This window comes from Crocuta crocuta, unplaced genomic scaffold (genome assembly GCF_008692635.1).
Source record: "Crocuta crocuta isolate KB4526 unplaced genomic scaffold, BGI_CrCroc_1.0 scaffold363, whole genome shotgun sequence".
Classification (NCBI taxonomy): domain Eukaryota; kingdom Metazoa; phylum Chordata; class Mammalia; order Carnivora; family Hyaenidae; genus Crocuta; species Crocuta crocuta.
In genome coordinates, this window is record NW_027531626.1 from 1431316 (window position 1) to 1451786 (window position 20471).

The 20471-nt window shown below is 39.7% G+C and overlaps 1 protein-coding gene across 8 annotated transcripts in view; it reads left to right on the forward strand.

Moving 5' to 3' along the window:
• Positions 1 to 20471, forward strand: part of LTBP1 (latent transforming growth factor beta binding protein 1) — a 399796-nt gene that overhangs the window by 301536 nt on the left and 77789 nt on the right. For all 8 annotated transcript variants that reach the window (XM_077772762.1, XM_077772764.1, XM_077772765.1 and 5 more), the window contains 4 exons: positions 4846 to 4968; positions 10111 to 10233; positions 12784 to 12906; positions 18955 to 19077. In XM_077772762.1, coding sequence (XP_077628888.1) covers positions 4846 to 4968; positions 10111 to 10233; positions 12784 to 12906; positions 18955 to 19077 — 492 coding nt within the window. The remainder of the gene's footprint in view (positions 1 to 4845; positions 4969 to 10110; positions 10234 to 12783; positions 12907 to 18954; positions 19078 to 20471) is intronic.

A 20471-nucleotide genomic window follows, 5' to 3' on the forward strand; every position in this document is an offset into this window, starting at 1 on the left:
TGATGGAGTACGTTTACTTCCCTTATCACATGATGCTCACTTATTGAAGTCTCTGTTGATCACTAAGGAATTAAACGAGACTGAATGGCCTCTGAAAAATGACTGGCTTGCAGTGTTGAGAGGTTCATTTCCTGGAAAGTACAGGAAGTAATGCAGGTGCACTGTTCCTCTTGAACCAACTCTGACCAACCTCAAGGAACTGATAGGTGAAGCAGAAAGCAGCAGCACAGCCTCGGACTGACTTGTATGAGGTCAGCCACCAAATACCCTCTATACCTCCGAGGCCGTGCTTACCAGAGAGGGGCTTCAGGCTGCCTAGTGTGTTCCCAGAACACAAGGAAGGGAAATTCCAAAAGGGTTCCTGACCCAGAGGAATTACATCTGAAGGCAGTGAGACAGTTTGCAGGTGGGTTTGCTGGCCAGCTGAAAGTCATCTTTGTAAAGTTGTGGAGAATGGCAAGTTGCCAGAGAGCTGGAAAGAGATTAATGTCCTCACTTCCCCCCAAAGAAGGAAGGTAGAGTTCAGGAACTAATGACAACTGAACTTCATCTTAACCTTGACAAAGAACTGTAGGCTGCAGGATTCAAATGATGAGGTGAAACATTTTAAAGAGAAAGATGATCATAAGACTCAGCCAGGGTTCATGAAAGACAAATCATGCGTGGTTGTTCTGACTGCCTCTTCTGATGGGCTTCTCAGCGGAGCAGATAGTGAAATCCTATAGGCACGGCATATTTGGTTTTCAACAGGCCCCTGTTACAGTCTCTCAGGGTATTGTAGAGGAGAATGATGAATTGGGATTGGCTTATAGTATACTGGGATGGATTCATAAACTTTTGAATGATCATATCTGTGAAGTGCTGACCTTACAGTCCCCTGGCAATTTCCTTACTACGGGGAGTTTAGTTAATTCATTGAATAGTAAATGTAAAATTATGTCCCAAAAGCCCGTTGGTAAATTGTACTTTGGGAGATCAGAAGACATTTTTCTAGGGACACCATATTTTTCACGATGTCTCCCTTTTGAGCTTATTATGCATATATATATATGCATCATAAATGTGGGTGATGTGACTCTTCTACAAGACCATAATCCTAATTCTAGAGTAAGAAGAGTTTCAAACTCTAATTTAGAAAACCAAAGGCCTAACCATCTCCCTCTGTAGCAGGGATAAGGGGCTGTGGGTGTTGGATGGTGGGGTGGATAGGGACTACCTTGTTTCCCATAGCATTGATCTTCTGAAAGGTTCAAAGTAAGAACGGGGGAGGGGGGAGGGGGCGGCAGGTTACAGACTTTCTGTTGATAACACTCACGGCTCCCAAGTTTTTGTCCTTGACTGAATGGAAGAACACTGGAAACTACTGATGGTTTTTAAAGGAGCAACACCATTTTTAAAAAATGTTTGTTTATTTTGAGAGGCAGAGAGAGAATATGAGCAGGAGAGGGGCAGAGAGAGGAAGGGAGGGAATCCAAAGCAGGCTCTGCACTGACAGTGAACTGTGAGGTCATGACCAGAGCCAAAATCAAAAGTCAGATGCTTATCCCACTGGGCCACCCAGGCATCCCAGGAGCAACACCACTGATCATGCTTGTATTTTAGGTCACTCTGGCTACTTGCTGGAGAGTGGATTGGGGAGGGAAGGACTTGAAATAGAGAAACAGACTATGATGGTAACCCATGAGAGAGAGAATGATGGTGGTGAGAAATAAAGCAGGGGTATTTGAGAGATACTTGGAAGGTAGAATTGATAAGACTGGCAATAAATTCAATGTGGGGAAAGAGGGCGAATAAGGAATCTAAATAGGATGACTTCTAATTTTTGACTTGGGCATTTAGATAGTGGCAGCATATATTGACCTGGAAGGCAGCATAAAGAAAATTTGGGGAAGATCAGTTTTGGCTCTAAACACTCAGAGGTGCCTGTGACAATGTCAAGTAGAGATGTCCAAGAAACCAATAAATGAGGTTGTAGGTTTAAGAGAGGTGTGGGCAAAAGATAAAATGGTGACTTTATTTTAGTCCTTTTACATCCATCAAGTGAGGCCACACCTTCCTATTCTATGGAGATTCTTTTTTAAAATTAGGTATAATCTATAACATAATATTCGTTTCAGGTGTCCTATATAATTATTCATTATTTGTATATATTACAAAGTGATCATAAGTCTAGTGAAAGTCCATCACCATTCATAGTTCTGGAATTAAAAAATTGTCTTTCTTGAGATGAGGACTTTTAAGATCAACTGTGTTAACTCTTAACTATGCAGTGTAGTACTATTGATTCAGGTCTCTTATAAGTAGCAAGTATTTTATAAGTATTTCATGAATAATCTGCACTTTTAATTGGCTTTGACTAGAGAAAATATGGTCTTAGAAATTGACTTTGTTGTTACATTCTGCAGCCCTGTAAGTCACATTTCCTGATGCATGAGTAATGAAAGAGAATAGTCCATACGTTTTTCAACTTCTTAACATTTTTGAAACCAATCCAGATCCTAGATGTGACATTTTAACATTGCTGTCTAGAATTTCCATGCCTGGTGTCTAGGCTCATTCTGTCCCTTTATTTACTTTGGCTCCAGTGTTTGGCTGCTTCTTTCAAGTTGTTTGTATTCAGTGTATAAAAGTGGACTCCCACAACGAAAGAAAGGATGGACAATGAGTGAGTCTGGAAGTGCTATTTTTGTTGTCATAGAGTAGGGTCAGTTCAGTAATAATAAGTGATTTTGCAAAGGCAAGGTCGAATACTCAGGTAGTGCTAATCTGTTTGCATGCCTGTGTGCATGCTTGCTCATACGCTTTTGCCTTATTTTGATAATGCGGTAAAACCTTGGTTTGTGAGCATAATTCATTCTAGAAACATGCTTGTGATCCAAAGCATTCTTATATCAAAGTGAATTTCAAGAACCAGTGGCTCAGCCATGATCATGTGACATTCAGCATCACATCCTACTCCTATTGCAAGACATCATTCGTTTTATCAAGTTAAGTTTTATTAGAAATGTTTGCTCATCTTGCAGAACGCTCGCAGAACAAGTTACTTGCAATCCAAGGTTTCACTGTATTCTGTTGTTAGATAGCACTGTAAGAAAGCTGTAATACAGTTTTAATGGAATGTCATGCGAACAAATGCAGTCTGAACTGTGCAGTTCTAAGTTAGAATGAGATCTGTGTTAATGTATTTTTGACTCTGCATGTTAAAAGTGTGGAAAGCTTTATTGAGCTCAGGGTGAGCATTGCAAAATGAAATGGATGGAATCAAGAGCATTTTCCTCCTTATTTGTCTGCCTTAGATTAAGATGCTTTAAGTTATTGACTGCTGTAAAATTAAGCCCAAATCATGATGTGGTGCGTAGTTCTAGCATTTAAATGGTTTAAATTGTTTGTCTTAAGGTTTTGCTTGTCCATGCTATACTAGGTGTCTTTTCACTGGAACTTATGGTAGACTTACCAGAGGTGCTCAAATGGGGCATAGAACTCAAACTTTTCTTTTTGAAGTAACAGTCTTCTAGTAGGAGTTTAATAATTGCTGAATGAAATCAGTGAACACTCAGATGATTGTTTTCTATATAAAAGCTATGCTAGCAAATAGTAAAAACAAACATACTCCTAGTTCTTCAGTGGTTTCTAGCACTACACTTAATTCGTGTTAATAGAAACAGGTTAAGGGGCACTTGAGTGGCTCAGTCGATTAAGCATGTGACTTAGGCTCAGGTTGTGATCTCACAGTTTGTGAATTTGAGCCCCACATTGGGCTCTGCAGTGATGGTATGGAGCCTCCTTTGGATTCTCTCTCTCTGCCCCATCCCAGCTTGGTCATGCACAGGCACGCTCTCTCTTTCTCTCTCTCTCTGTCTCTCAAAAAAAAAAAAAAAAAACTTTAGACACAGGTTAAAAGGATGGTCTTTGGAGTTAGACTTACTGGATTCAAATATGAGCCATCAGTTCCCAACAGTGTGGCCTTGGACAGTCTGTTTTAATTTCTTTGAGACTTGATTCTTTTGTCTGTGAAATGGTTAGCTTGGATGGCTTTTGTGAGGTTTAAATAAGATAATACACATAAAGCCTTTAGTGCTTTTGTGCAGTAAGTGTTTGGTAAAAAGTAGCTATTATTTTATCTGCCTCTAAAATCTGTACCCTACCTTCAAATTATACTTGCTGGAATGAGCAATGGGGGTTGTATGGAAGCCAATTTGACAATAAACTTTATATGTATATATATACACACACACACACACACTACACACACACACATACATATACATACATACATACATACATATGTATATCCCAGTCGACTTGTGTAGCCTCTAGATTGGTTTTTATAATATTGATTTAATGCCATTTTTGAACATTTTATCAGAATTTTTTTTTCTCCTTTCTGTTACCAGCTCCTGTGGTTTCTCAAGGTCATGAGTCCTATCTTCTGCTTCAGTGAACCCTCACTTCTTGCTGAAGTTGTCAGTTCCTTAACTAGACCTTGATACATCTTTGATTCTTTGGAATATTTCCTTTTGTAGGGGATGCTGTCTAAAACCTCCCTCTCTTCTTCTCTCCCCTCTACAGCAAGAGTTCACTGAATTCATTCATAGACCCATTAGGTTCCTTTTTTGAGTTACCTTGCAGAAAGTAAATTAAGGCATGGAATTCCGATCATACATGTTCACGCCAGAGCTGCTTTTACTCCTTTGGGCTCATTTGAAAGGTTATCTTAAAGAGTCTGTCCCTTTTTGAAGATGGACTATTCCTATTTTTAGCCACATTCAACTTTATTCATGTTTTCTTTCTTTTTTTTTTTTCTCTCTCTTTGTGGATTTTTTCCCCTTATGCAACACTCTTCAGATGTGGATGAATGCCTGGAACCACAGATCTGCACAAATGGGACTTGCTCGAACCTCGAGGGCTCCTACGTGTGTTCATGCCACAAGGGCTACACCCCGACCCCAGACCACAAGCACTGTAAAGGTAAGTACGCTGATTGAATCTCTCGCTTTTATTTAAACTGCATTTAAGAGTCTGTTAGAGTCACTAGCTGAGAAAAGGGAACCAAAGGAAAAAAAAAAAAAGAGAACCATGCAACCTATCATGTATTTTGAGTGAACTGCTTGGAGCACATTTTTTTGGCATTTTTGAAAGTGACTCCTTACTATGGTTACCTACACACTGTACCTATTTACATAAAGGAAGACAACATAGTGTTAGAGAGCATCTGTAAACCACAGTCTATTTATTTCATTTCTTCTGGTTATAAAAACTACACACAATTGCACACCTCTGTGAATGTACTAAAAACCCTTGAACTGTACACTTCAGATGAATTATGTAGTGGTGAATTATATCTCAATAAAATTGCTATTAAAAATATTCGTTGTAGAAAATCTAGCAAACACAGAAGAGTAAAAAAAAAAATTTCTCAGTCTCATTCATGCATAGTCCTAACTCACAAATATTTTCTGTCACTTTATTTTGAATGTGTAATTTTGTATCTGGTCTTTTGTCACTTAATAAATAGTATATCTTGAGAGTTTTACAAATCATTAATAGCTCTTTCTAAACACTGTTTTTTAAAAGCTGCCTAATTGTGCAGTGTATTACTATTTCAGCATTTTCTTTTTTTAATTTTTATTATTTTATTATTTAGACAGATAAACAGAGCATGAGTGGGGGAGGGGCAGAGGGAGACACAGAATCCGAAGACAGGCTCCAGGCTCTGAGCTGTCATCACTGAGCCGGATGCAGGGCTCAAACCCACGAACCGTGAGATCATGACCTGAGCTGAAGTCAGACGCTTAACTGACTGAGCCACTCAGGCACCCCTATTTTAGCTTTTTCTTGCTGTTCATATATTGAACAACCACAATTTTTTTTCCAACTTCTCATTATGTAAAAGAAAAGAAAAAATAAACCTAATCTTTTATTTAAAAAAATAAAACTTGGTCTGAATTTTAGAATCATTTCTTTATAAAAGTGGAATAATTGGGTAAAATATTTTTAATGATTTTTATTATTTTGATAGAACACTAATTTCTAATTTTAAAAATGTGTTTCTTTTAATTCTAAAAGATGGAATAATTATTATATATGCTTATTTCTGTTACTTCCTTGGAGGCTTCTGATTATTGCAACATTTATTTTGTATTACAACATATATTTTATACAACATTTGTATTTTTTTCTTGTGTAACTTTATGTTAGCATCTGTTCCCGTTTATCAAGTTTTAAATCACTATACATGAACACTCTATATAAAGTACATGTGTAAACCTATGTACCTGTGTCTGTGTTTTACAAGTACACTTTTTCTAGCATATTATTGTAATTTGTCCAAAGTTTCTCTACTTTGCTCTTCATAATTCTTTTTTTTAAGTTTAATTTTTCTCTGTGGTCGCATCTGTGGATTGTTTCCTTTCTGCTTCTATTACTTTATACCTAAAAGCATGCTCTTTCAAGGGGAGGAGGGGAGGAAATGAGTGAGGGTTTTCTTCTTTCACAAGTATCTGAGAGTGAAGGCTGTAAAGTGGGGATTAACTTCTCCCTTTGGTAGGTGAGTAGTGAACAGACACCTTAGTCTCTTAGAAGAATTGTAGCCTCTCCCACTCACAGGAGCAAATCCACAGACCTCTGGATTAGGTGCCCAAGTCCTTGCGCCCAGCGGAACACCAGCCCCTCCCAGTGAAGCATGAAAGGGGGCTGCTCTTCCTTCCTCCAGATCCGTTTCCTGCCAGCCCACGTCCACAGCCTTCCTACCAAGTTCTTCTGATGATTTGCTCTTCAGCCTTGGATACATGAAACTCAAGATTCCGGATCTCCTATCATCTCTCAGATTCGGGGATTGAATTTTTTAGAGGGCTAATGCTCTGAGGCAACACATGTTGGGTGAATGGCTCATTACCGCTTTCGTACGTTTGGCTGTTGTCATCCCAGCCGTGCCTGCCCCTCTCTAGTAAGGCCTCCCAGCCCCCCAGAATACCCACCATCAGTTGATGGCAGCCCTAGAAACACTCATTTTCTGCCCCGTGTGGCGCTCTACTGGGCTGCTGCAGAAGCTTCTTTTCATCCTTTCCTCTCAGATATATCAGGGAACCCACACGTTCCCTGCAGATGCTACAGAGAGGTTTTAATCTCTCAAAGAACTTGTATTGGTTAGAGAAGATGCAAACCTACTACTATAATTATAGATGATAAAGGACCACATGATGCAGTTGACCTTATCAGTGATGTATTAAAAAAAACAACAACCACCCGTGAAATACAAAGGAAGTCTGGAGTTGAGTTTATAAAGGAGAAGTGCAGCATATCAGACCCACATTCAGTCACTCCGAAGCCATGTGGGCTCGGATAAGTGTTCTTATTTTGATAAGCCTTCTTTACTCATCTGCCAAAAGGCAATCATAATGGTACCTACTCAGGTGGATGTAAGGATTGCATGAGGTAATATGGAAATAGAGCTTATACGGGGAGAACGAGACTGTGCCAGGGCAGAGCATAACATGTAGTTGACATCATCATGCACCACATTAGAGGTATGTCCAAGGCTCTGTTAAAGTCCAGAAGTGTGGGGCTAATCCTGTATGCGCACTTCTGGGAAAGCTTCACAGAGATACTGCTGTTCAGCCTTGGTATGAAAATTTTGAATTCGGAGAGGGGCAGAACTTAGGAGGCAGAGAAAGCAGCACATGTCACATGTGAACAGTTGGATGTGAGAAAGGGCTGTTATCTCCACTTGCCATTTAACCTTGTCCCCTACTCTGATTTTCCTTTGCATTATGGTGTGGGATAGGTTCAGGCAAGATCCCCATCTTCTGCTCTAGAAACTTGCATATGCGCTGATTATTTCCTTACTACCAGTTGAAGCCTATACCATTTTTATAATAATAAGTTGTATAACATTCTTTTTCTCTAATCATTTCATAGTCTTTCTCAAACCACATCAGCTCAAAGATGTCAAATTCTTCCCAGATCTTAAATCTCTCCCTTTTCCAGGGTGTCTGTGGGGCTCATTCAGTTACGCATCTGACTTAGGCTCAGGTCATGATCTCGTGATTCGTGGGTTTGAGCCCCATGTCAGGCTCTGTGCTGACAGCTTGAAGCCAAGAGCCCTTCGGATTCTGTGTCTCCGTCTCTCTGCGCCCCTCCCCTGCTTGTGCTTTTTGTGTTTCTGTCTGTCTCTCTCTTTCTCTCTCTCTCTTTCAAAAATAAATAAATAGTAAAATTTTTAAAAAATATCTGTCCCATTTCCAGTGTTCCAATGACAGCCAATTTCACCTTAATGCTAAATATTGACTTTGTTTTCACCTTGCTCAATGTACTGAAAACTTTTTTTCAGGTTGTAAACATAACATCTGGTATATTAAATCAGTATTTGTTTCTTTGTACCTTTTTTTTTATCTGTGTCTTCGTTATCTCTTTATACATTTTAGCACCGTATGTCGTATATTTATAAATACCTAGGGATAGTCTCTGTTTTAACTCTGGACTGAATTTGTCATGTTTAAAAAGTTTCTTAAAGAAATCACGCTGGGGAAAATGATACTTTCTATTTATCTTTTGGCACAAAAGAGGGAAGACTTTTTTCCTGCATGCCTATTTCATTAGAAAGTGTTCCTTTGACATAGGAATTTTGTCCCTCATCAGAAAATAAAAAGGCTTTGTTATCTATAGACTTAAACTACCCCTGTTCCCCCTTGGTCATCTCAAAGACCAAAGATCACCTTATTCAAGATAACTGGGTTACCTCAAGTTGTTCCAAATGTGTGTGTCATTACTTATAATGAATTACTTCTGACAGTATTCCCGACATAAATGAGTAACTTATGTAAGATGTCTGGCATACCCTGACAGTCCTTGGAATGGACGGTATATTCTTGGTGCAGACATCTTCACATGGGAATGCTTAATTTGTCGTCTTCTTTGAGAAATTCCGAAAGAGTCCAAGGCACTAAAAATGTTGTCAGACGTTATGTGAGATCCAACCAGCTACATGAGCTGTTGTTGGTCTTAAGTCCCTGAGCTGACGTCTCAAGTATTTAATCGAATGTGCTGAAAGAAAATACGGTGTAGCCTGTTCTTTGCTGTCGACCACTCCTAAAGCTAATAGACTTTGAGCATTTGGAAAGGTAGAAGATAATTCTTCAGATGAAATTCGGCTCGCTTATTTCATTTCTCTGTTGGCAGTCAGGACTTACTGTGTTGTGATCCCTTTTACTTGTAAATAAGTGAAACAAAAGTTGCTAGTACACAAAGTTAACTTGTATGAAAAAATTAAAAACGAATTCACCAGCTCTAGTTACAATGATAGTTATATGAGCTATTTCAGGAAACATGGTGGGGGGGGGCGCCTGGGTGGCTCAGTCTGTTAAGTGTCCGGCTTCGGCTCAGATCATGATCTCGTGGTTTGTGGGTTCAAACCTCGTGTTGGGCTCTGTGCTGAAAGCTAGCTCAGAGCCTCGAGCCTGTCTTCAGATTCTGTGTCTCCCTCTCTTTCTGTCCCTCTCCTGCTCACGCTGTCTCTCTCTCTCTCAAAAATAAAACATTAAAAAAATTAAAAGAAAAAAAGGAAACATGGGATAATCTGACTCCTTGCTTCTGTCAGGATACAATTCAAAAGATTAATGCCACACGAGAGGATAAGAAATACAACTATGATCAGGAAACAGATCATTGTCAGTAGTACTCGGGGAAGGATTACAACAAATGAAGTTCTCCTGGCAAAAACTTTCAGATGTGTTTTAAATAATATGGTATTCTTAGGGGCACTTGGGTGGCTCAGTTGGTTAAGTGTCTGACTTTGGCTCAAGTAATGATTTCTTGCAGTCCATGGGTTCACTCCCAGCGTCGGACTCTGTGCTGACAACTCAGAGCCTGCCTTGGATTCTGTGTCTCCCTCTCTCTCTGCGCCTCCCCCACTTGTGTGTACACACTCCCTCTTTCTCCTCTCTCTCTCTCTCAAAAATAAACATTTAAAATTTTTTTAAAATTAAAATATTTTTAGAAGAAAACAGTAGACATTGACTTTTAGGACATGGTTTTGTAGCTTGATTTGTAATCTGAGGGTACAGCTACAATAGAGACCTAATTTAAAACAATTGTCATTGTTTATATTTACAGATATTGATGAGTGTCAGCAGGGGAATCTGTGCATACATGGGCAGTGCAAAAACACGGAGGGCTCCTTCCGGTGCACCTGTGGGCAGGGCTACCAGCTGTCAGCAACGAAAGACCAATGTGAAGGTAGGAACGTGCATGTCCTGCTGTGATTTTAGTTGAAGGCACCTGCCCTGAAAAAATGTCCTCAGTGAAGTGAGTGTGTCTTTGAGAGATGACCTGGATGATTGCTTGATGGTGCCAGAAAGCAAGGGAGCTCAGCTTAAGTCAGAAAAGGCAATAGCACAGGATGGAAAAGGGTTAAGTTTGAAAAATCGAGTCTTTGTGAGCATTGGCCGAGCATTACTATCAGGAAAAAAGATTATTACTCTCTGTGTAATTCCTTACTGCAGAAAATCAGTTCCATTTAGTTTATTTGAAAGTTTTGCCTACTAGGATTTCAGCAATCAGAGTATTACCATATCAGCCCGGTATTATGCTGTGGAATGTTAATGACCTTAGTTTTTGTGTGTAGTCAGCTTTTCACAATTTTTCCTTTTCAGAAAGATTTTACCGAACAAGACTTTTCAACAAGATTACAATAAATAGCATCCCCTTCATATCACTGATAAAGTTTGTGAAATTTGTCCTGTTCTTAGTGATAGTATTTTGGACCTTCCTGGGGTTGACCTTAGACTTAAAAAAAAAAAAAATACATATCTCATTGAACCTCTCACAGAATTACTTCACTTCTCAATAAGTATATGCTTCCTGAACTTGAAAATATTTATGGTATCACCTGTGACAAGCACAAGTGTCTTGAGTTCTTGAAAAGAAAGGTCATTTGAATGTCATTTAAGAATGGACTACACACTCTACAAGGCCGACTTTTTTTTTTTTTTATTTTTTTTAATGTTTTATTTATTTCTGAGAAAGAGACAGGCAGCGTGAGCAGGGGAGGGTCAGAGAGAGAGGGAGACACAGAATCGGAAGCAGGCACCAGGCTCCGAGCTGTCAGCACAGAGCCCGTCGCGGGGCTCGAACCCATGAACCGGGAGATCATGACCTGAGCCGAAGTCGGACACTTAACCAACTGAGCCACCCAGGTGCCCCCAAGGCCAACTTTTTTATTATAAGGAAACAAATCCTATCCATGTCTGTATGTAAACTTTGAATATTTAATAAGTACCAACATCTCCTGAGATGCTGTTATAAAAGACAATATATGATGGTCCTAGAAAGAGATCTACCAATATTATCAGAACCGTCCCCAATTTTCCCCTTCTTAAACATGGAAAGACACTACAATTCCCCTTCTAGAAGTGAAGAACACATACAATCACACCCATTTGCACAGATAAATTAAGTAACTTGTTCTGGACAAGTCTGTCTCAAAGCGTTTATACTTTGTGTCTCCTGACCTTAAGTATTAATTAGCTGAGCATTTATCAAATGGCTTATATCATGCACAGAGAACCACAAATGGTTATATAATAAGAGAAGTCTCCAAATGATATATTAAGACCATCATATTCATCATCCCTTCTTTTGAAGAGCCTGTGATGTCAATACCCAAAATAAGTCTGAGACATGCAAAACCACTCACCAGATTATCAATGGGGGAAAACCAATGTTAGGTGCCAAATGCCAAAATAAGCAAAATTACGCTTTAAGAGTCGTGAGGTGTCCCTGTGGAAACTGATGTTTGTGTTAACTCTTCTAGAATCACATTGCCAGAAGTAGATAGGGTGCTCAGATGTGAAGAACAAAGTCTGTCAGCAACAACATGAATTAATGCCCATTCACTGTAAAACACTAGATCATCTGTGTAATGAAGGATGTGGTGAACATAGTCCCTGCCCTCAAGAAACTTAAAATCTGATGCTAAAAGTAAAATAATTGAATACGTGTAACGTATTGTTGTGTCTTCTATGGTGTGGATATGACACATGAGTGTGCTTGAATCTGAGCTCAGGGTTGAGGTTACATATCATCTGTAAGCTGAGGATATGTGGGTTAAGGAAGAGAGAGATTCAGCGGCAATGTAGGTATCAAGTTGGCTGAGAGGAAGGAATGACCATTAGATTTGGCCAGAAAATCATTCAGAGAGAGAGAAGGAGAGAGAGAGGGAGGGGCAGGGGAGAGAGAGAGGGAGGGAGGGAGGGAGAAGGGAAGCCTAATTGCTAGGGGGTTGACGGGTATATCCATGAAAAAGAAATGCAGACATTTATTGACTTGACATTTCAGCAAACTTCTCCTGTAAAGGGCCAGGTAGTACATGAATATGTGATGCTATTTTCCAATAAAACTTTATTTACAGTAATAGGCAGTGGGCTGTAGTTTGCTGACCTCTGCTTTAGATTACTATAGGCATAAGTGCTTTTGAGCTCAGAGTGTCATATGTACAGGAGATTCAGGAAGCTTCTTTCAGATTTACAGATCACAGCAAAGTATTTGCCACCCATCAGTGAACATTGGGATTAATATGTACAGATTCTTAGCTCGTTGGTTAAGATTTTAAGTTCATCTGGATTTTTTCCTACTGGGGGATTCATGACCTTTTATTAGAGATCAGTTTAATGAAGAGTCTAAATTAATTAAAAACTAGGGAGTTTATAGACCTTCTTTATATGCATTATTAAAAATATTTTTTAAAGTCCCCATTTCTGCAATTTATTTTTACTCTCTTGTTCCTAGATATTGATGAATGTCAGCACCATCATCTTTGCAGTAACGGACAATGCAGGAACACAGAGGGCTCCTTCCTCTGTGTTTGTGACCAGGGTTACAGAGCCTCCACGCTTGGGGACCACTGTGAAGGTGAGAACTGCTCTTGACTACAGAGTCCCAGAGAAATCTGGACGTCATCCTGGCTTCCATCCTTGAATCCAACCTTTTCACTTCATAGTTGAAGACATTAGGTCCCTGGAAAAATATTTTCCTCGTGGTCACACAGATAATGAAAAGAAGCTGGTAGAATGCAGACTTTCCTTGTACTGCTTAGAGCTGTTTTCTAGAAGAAGAATACCAGTTAAATGAGTAAAGAATTGAATTAGTTTTAGCTTCTCTCAGCTTGAGATGGTTTACTCTGGGTATGTAGTTCTGAACGGTAACACCTTGTTTGTGTGGGACCAGCAGCCAAATAAGTCAACACAAATTGATTTTCCAGATTCCTGACAAGTGTTTGAGGGCTACACTTTACTTAAGTTTTGAGCTTTTTGCCTAGATAGGTCTAAAAGATACCCCAGGTATACAACGTGGTATAATTGTGAACCACCCTCACTATACCACTGCCTGTCCCATGCCTCAGAACCCCAGGGATGGTCAGGGCTGTGGGGCTGGTCTGTTACCAGCATGTCACGTGCGAATTGTCTGTGCTCACTGTTGACCCAACTAATCATTTTTTCCCCAATTCATCTTCTGCTGTACTGTATGCAAACCCTGTCGGTTGTCAAACCAGGAATGTCTAACGGAGAGTTAGAGTCTGTGAGTGAGGGTCTGAACCCCACCGTGGAGAGAAGCACATGAGGTTTTTAGTGAGTGAGGCCCTGATAGCTTTCTCACTTGTCAGTCCCTGTTGGTTGGGAAAGATCCATTGTACTTTATAGCCTCTTGTTTTACTGACCAAAGAACTTGGTACCAGCAGGGACAACATTTCCGGAGGGCAGTTGGGGGCTGGTTCCGAGGCCGTAAGATGGCATTAGCACTGAGTCAGCAAATCACCTCGGATTTGACAGTAAGACATTAGTGCTCTTTAAAGAGCTGATAACTCCAGTGAAAAGTTGCAATGAACATACCTCTTGAAAAATAGGCAAACAAGTGATAAACCAAAGAAATGAAATTTGATGGAAAAATCGGGTAGTGGGAACTCTATCACACATGGGTAATCTGTGATTCAACATGGTGGCTTTCCAAGGTGGGAGAGGTGGGCACGTAGCTGGGAGCCAGTCATGGAGAACCCATTCCAGAAGTACACAGGTGACAAAGCACATGCTGAGGCACTGAAAACCTAAACTGACTTCCAGCCTCTCTTCTGCCTGAATCTCTGACCTGGCTGGGAGGGTGACCAGGCCATTGACTGGTCCTCAGGAGAGGGCATGTTCCTCTTTTTTGGCTCTTTTCATGTGTAACCATCTCATCAGAAGTCCAGGACTTTTACTCTATCGACATCAGTTGCATGAAAAGCCAAACAAAAACTTCTTAGCCAATTTGCTCATCATTGTTAATATATATTCAATAAGAAAGTTTCATGTGGAGTATATAATCAGTCCTTTTTCTCTTAAAGTCAGGGCTCATTTCCCTAATGTTCTAGGTTATAAATAGGACTGGAGTCCATTCAACCAATGCGGTGCTCCCTTTGAAACTATAATAGCACTTCAGCCTGCTAATCCCCAACTAGTAGTGTTTCCAACCCTCCCTGGTGTTATGTAGCTGTAATTAACTGAGCTGTTACTGTTCACACGCCTCTCACAGCTGTGGAAGGAAGAACCATCTTTCTTTTTGGCTTTTCTATTTACATGTGTAACTTTCCTCTAATAACTCTGGCAAAGGCCTTGTTTTCTTGCAGTGTTACCCTACATTTCTGCTGGCCTTCTTGCAGAGTCAGATTCCCAAGTATTGTGCTAATTTCTGTGTGTTACTTACTCCAGCATGCTCGGCATCCACTCTGTCTGTGCAGGGTGGCCTCAGATGTCCTGGTTAGTAGAGGCCTTGGCATATCAGCCATCAAAGGCTCTGCCTCTGACTTGTTCCCCTTCTAGATATAATCTCTACTTCCACACCTACTTCAGTGTCCTCCTCAGCCCCTCACTGTGGTTTCTCCATGCTAGTCCTTTGCAAAGCCTGAGAAAGATTTACGATTCACTCTGTAGTCCTTCTCTGTTGGTCTTTTCTTGGTGGACTAATCAGAAAAGGTGAGAAGAGGGGCTAGTATTTGTTTCCTTATGACCCTTCTTTCCAAGTCAGAATCACTCATTCTTTCATGTATGCATTCATTCAACCAATACCCAAGTGCCAAATATGTGCCAGGTACTGACCTCGGTATAGGATGTACAGCAATAAACCAAATAGGCACTTCCTGCCTTTGTGGAGCTAACATTCTAGTGAGGGAGATCACAATGCACATGATAAATAAGTAAAACATATAGTTTGTTAAGTGGCAATAAACACTATAGAGGAAAATAAAGGGGGACATTTGGGGGGTGTGGAGGGCAGAGGGTGATCTTACAGAGGCAAGCAGAAGCCTCCTCAAAATAATGGCATTTGATTATAGGAAGACCATTCCATTGAAAGGAATAGCAGATGCAAAGGCACTGAGAAATGAACTTTGTGGAAGAGATGAAGAGTTTAACTTGGGCACTGTAAGTTTGAGATGCCTATAATGAGTATCCGAATGAAGATCTCTGAAAGGCAGTTAGAGCTGTGCATGTGGAATTCAGGGATGAGTCCTGGGTTTGGAGTCATTAACATGTGTAGAGACAATGTGTAAGCCACAACATTGGAAGAGATCACAAAGGGAGTGAGTATGGCTGGAAGAGAGAAGGGGTCCAAAATGGAGTCCTGACCCCTCATTTATAAGTGAGGAGGGGGATAGCAATAAGCAAAGGAGACTGGGAACAAGTAGCAAGAGAGGAAGGGGGAAAATCAAAACCCAAGAGAAGAAAACATTTCAGAGATTAGAGAGTCATGAACTGTGTCAAACATCACTGCTGGGGAAGATGAAGACCAGATTTGACCATGGGATTTAACAGCGCAGATAGCCCTGGAGACTTTGACCAATGCAAAGGATTTAGGATTTAGGAGAGAAGGAGTAACCAAGATTAACTGTTGTTTCCCTACAGCCTGTTGCCCAGACCCTGGAAGGGCTCTATCTTTCCTGCCATCCTAGGGGGCGGTGCCCCACCATCCTGTTTTGGGCTTTCTTAACATTCAATCTACCTTTTTTTTTTTTTAAACACAGAAGTCTTTCAAAAAAATTTAGATTAAATCAGACTTGAATTCACTGAATTTTCAAATCTGTAGTTATTTACAAACACAGGATAATGTTTCTTTTCCTCACATATGTCATTTCTCTTAGATTTTGAAAAATGAACATGAAATTATTTTTAAAGTAGTGTGAACAAAGCTGATCTGTTTCCATTACACTAAGGCAAACACCTAGGATACGGAGTATTTCTCTTGTTGATGAAATGCATGTTCTCAGGACTCTCCTTCATCTTTTTGGAATTGAGGTTTTTTCATATAATGCTGGTCAAATATGCCTTTCATTGGGTGTCTCAGTTTCCTACAGAACAAAGAAAGGTCAATCTCAAAAACAACCAACTCAGCACTTACTAGAATAGCTGTAGACCTGTTATAATAAATGTGGAAACCAGGAGCTCTCACGCCTGCCTGTGGGAATGTAAAGTGGTGCAACCACTTTAGGAGACCATTTTATCACAAGTAAACTTACTATGTGACACAGCTACTCTACCCCTAGGAATTTACTCAAGGAAAAATGAAAGCTTCTGGTTACACGTAGGTGTATACATGAATGTTTATCCAAACTTTATTCATAATAGCCACACTGTAAACAATCCAAGTGAATGGGTCAACAAATTGTGGCACCTTCATAAGGTAGAATACTAAGCAATAAAGAAGAGAGAGCTGTTGGTACACACAATAACTTAGATCAATCTCAGAAACACTATGCTGATCAGAGGAAGCCAAAGAGAAAAAATGGCACAAGGAAAGGAAACTTTTAGAGTGATGGAAATGCCTACACCTTTTTTTTTCTTTTATGGCTGGTCCAATTGATTCATTTAATGCATGTTTTATGGCAGAGATTCATACATAGTAGACTGGGGTTTATCCCCATTTGTCAAAATCATTATTGAAAATAAGAGAGTTTGGGGTTTACAACTTATTTTCATAGAATTTATATCTAAAAGCCTATTCTCAATTAACTTCATTTCCACTTTCAGAAATGTTGATATAGCAGGGGTCAGTTAGCTGAACAGAACTTTCTGTGGCATATTCACACTTCAAGAGAGACACTTATTTCTGCATCCTCTTATCTGTCTCGTGCATAATTTTCTCTTAATGTCTCTTCCATGGCAATTATACCACCCAAGGCACTAGGTTAATTAGGAATGGAAATTTTAAGGTCAGACTGGAAAAAGAGTCAAGGGAAATGTTACAAGCCTTATGTTTATAACTAAGGAATAGTTTGTAACTAAAGAGATTGTCGCAGAGATCTTTCACAATTCCTTAAAAAATGATTGCATTTGCAATGATTAAAGAATCCACCAGTGATCCCAGCAGATGTAAACTGATAGAGAAATGCCTGTACCTTGATTGTGATCGTGGTCACAAGAATGTATCTACATTTGTCAAAACCCGTTGAACTGGGTTCTTAGTATTAGATGCGTGTGTTGTCTATAAATTATACTTCAGGGAAGTTGGGAAAACACACTAAAAAAGTAATAACCCACTTCAGTTGTGACAAAGTCACGTCAGCTGGGTTTTATGTTTTAGGATCAGGATTCAGTAACATTTTGATCTAGGGGAAGCCTAAAGCAAGTATAACTTGTTTTTCTTTTGGTGGAATGAAATTAGAAGGTGCTTTCTCATTTCTCTTTTACTTGCCTCATGAACGGTACAGGAGCCAGTTAGTACATGGATTGGGTTCTATGAGGAAAATTTGAGCTGGTGTGCCAACATTCTGAACGAGACAGCGAGGAGATTCAGACTGCACCAGTCTCCGTGTTCACTTCTTCCTGGAACTTCTCATGCATTTTCACAGCAATCATAATTATTTGCAAGAAATGCCATCCTACGCCAAAATTCTGAGAAAACAAAGATGGTTTTGTTCCTTAGCTTTCTGCAGTGCTAATAATTGAAATCCTGCACAGACAACAGAAGAGGGAGTCATGGACTGTGTTAGGGATAATGAGCTCTGACTGGAAGTAACTGTGGTAATAAACAGCCCTCGTGCAAGATCTGCCCAGCATTCATGCCGTGAGGGGGGTCATTAATTGTCTCACACGCTCACAGTCAGAACTCATTATTGGTAACGTAAACCATGTTTAGTTGCACATATGCTATAAATATATGCATTTAAAAAATCCAGTCAACCTCAAACCTGTTGGTGATAGCTGCTGAGTAAGTGGCTTCAATGAAACTTTTGATCTTGCTGATTCCCTTTCCCTCCAAAATCCCCTCCTCCCCCCGTCCCCAGCTTTCCACCCTGCTGTCCAGGCCTCAAGTAAATCCCTTCTGTTACGTGAAGCCACCTTTGATTTTTATGATACCTTGTCTCAAAATCCCTGTGACGCATGAAGTTGGTACCATTCTTTTGACAAGTGATTATGTATTTTGACAGCTCTTAGCTTAAATTTTTTTGAACGTATAAAGCAATATGATATTTCATGTTCATTTTTATTAATATAATTTGGGTGTCTTTGAACAGTCTTCCCTTTGTGAGGAGGAATCATGCCAAATACTTGAGAATTGTTCTTGTAATACATCATACAGGATCTTGTATAAATAAATGCTCAGGAAATTCTAAATACATATTTAAAGGCTCTTTTTTATTCCCTTTTATTACCAAGAACGTAACCAAGTAAATTGTTGAGTACAGAATTTTGACTTTTCCTCTTCCAAATGTCATTTGATGTTGAAACTTTAATTTACATATCATTCAAAGCCAAAATCTTTTCAAAATATTTTGTTTTGAAAAACTCTGGAAGTTAAAAAGCTGTCCTCCATTAAAAATCATGTGACAGCTGTAAAATAATGTTCGTTTTTGTGATTTTTGTGTGTAAGGGTAACGCTTAGTTTTTAAATATAGTTTATTCCACCTTTAAAATTTTTTTAATTGACATACAGATATCAATGAATGCTTGGAGGACAACAGCGTTTGCCAGGGAGGAGACTGCATTAATACGGAAGGGTCCTATGATTGTACTTGTCCCGATGGATTCCAGCTAAATGACAATAAAGGATGTCAAGGTACTTCCCTGTTGGTTAAGTCCTAATTTGCATAGTTGTTCAGTTCTGTGATGCTTCATGATGATAGTCTGTGGTTTTACCCATTTATATAGAAAGGAGCTGTGCCGGTTTATGGTATTAAAATATCTTTCTTGGGTTTGCATCAAGGATGGGAAGTTCTCTCTTTGCACAGCACCATGGTAACTGAAAACCCTGCCTTTTGGAGCTGTGTACTGGTTTTGCATGCTCCCATGGTAACTGAGATCACTTGTACTTTGCTGTTCCTTCCGTGAGCCTGTCTTGGTGCTATATTATAAATTCGGGCTTTTTTATGTCCTTCATGGGTATATTTCATTTTGTCTCATTGCTGGTACTTATCCATCCTTTCCTTGATCCCTGTTTTATCCACTGTCCAGCTTTTCCTCTTCCTAAAAAAACCTCATTAATGATTTGGTCAAAATTATAAAAGTATAGAAGATAGGATTTCTATTTCTTTCAAGGGCTATCACAGTTCAGCTCCCAAACACAGGTGTAGAGGACACAAGGCACTAATAAGAACACTGTGCCATGGGATGTCTGAGTGGCTAAGTCGGTTGAGCGTCCGACTTCAGCTCAGGTCATGATCTCACAGCTTAATGAGTTTGAGCCCCACAATGGGCATCGGGCTCTGTGCTGACAGCTCAGAGCCTGGAACCTGCTTCTCATTCTGTGTCTCCCTCTCTCTCTGCCCCTCCCCTGCTTGCACTCAGTCTCTCTCTCTCTCTCTCTCTCTCTCTCTCTCTCTCTCTCTCAAAAATAAATAAACATTTAAAAAAAAAAAAAGGAACACTGCACCAATCACAAGAGCTTTATTTGAACACCTACTATGCGCAAATTACTCTAGGTCCCTCAAGGATTTATGGAGAATTTAAGAGGCAGCTTTTTTTAATATCCATTTTGTGCTTGAGTAACTGAGGCTCAGAGACGTTAATTAGCATGCTCCTCCTTAGTAAGTCGTAGAGCTGAGATTTGAATCCAAGATCTTTTTCTGCTATTCTTCCCAACATTGCCCTACCAATTATTATTACATTTATAGCCAAAAGGACGAAGACGAAGATTCAGTGTTTTTCCCCCAGGATAACACACTGAGTTACTGGTAATGCTAGGGACTAAAAACTCAGATTGTGTAGATCCTTTGTCCCAACATTTTTAGCTTCACCTAAAAAAAAATCCCCCAGGATTGCTTTGTTATTAGTCTTCATAAACCCATTCCTATTGTTTCCATTTACACAGATTCATTTTGTTACCTTTATACAGATTCATTTCTGCTACTTGGGTAAATATTTTCTGGTCACTGTCCCCCCTCTGTTGGCAAACTCTGAAGTGAATCCCAAAGTACAAATAAGTAAAGGATTGTTGGAGTTCCTCCTTATGTA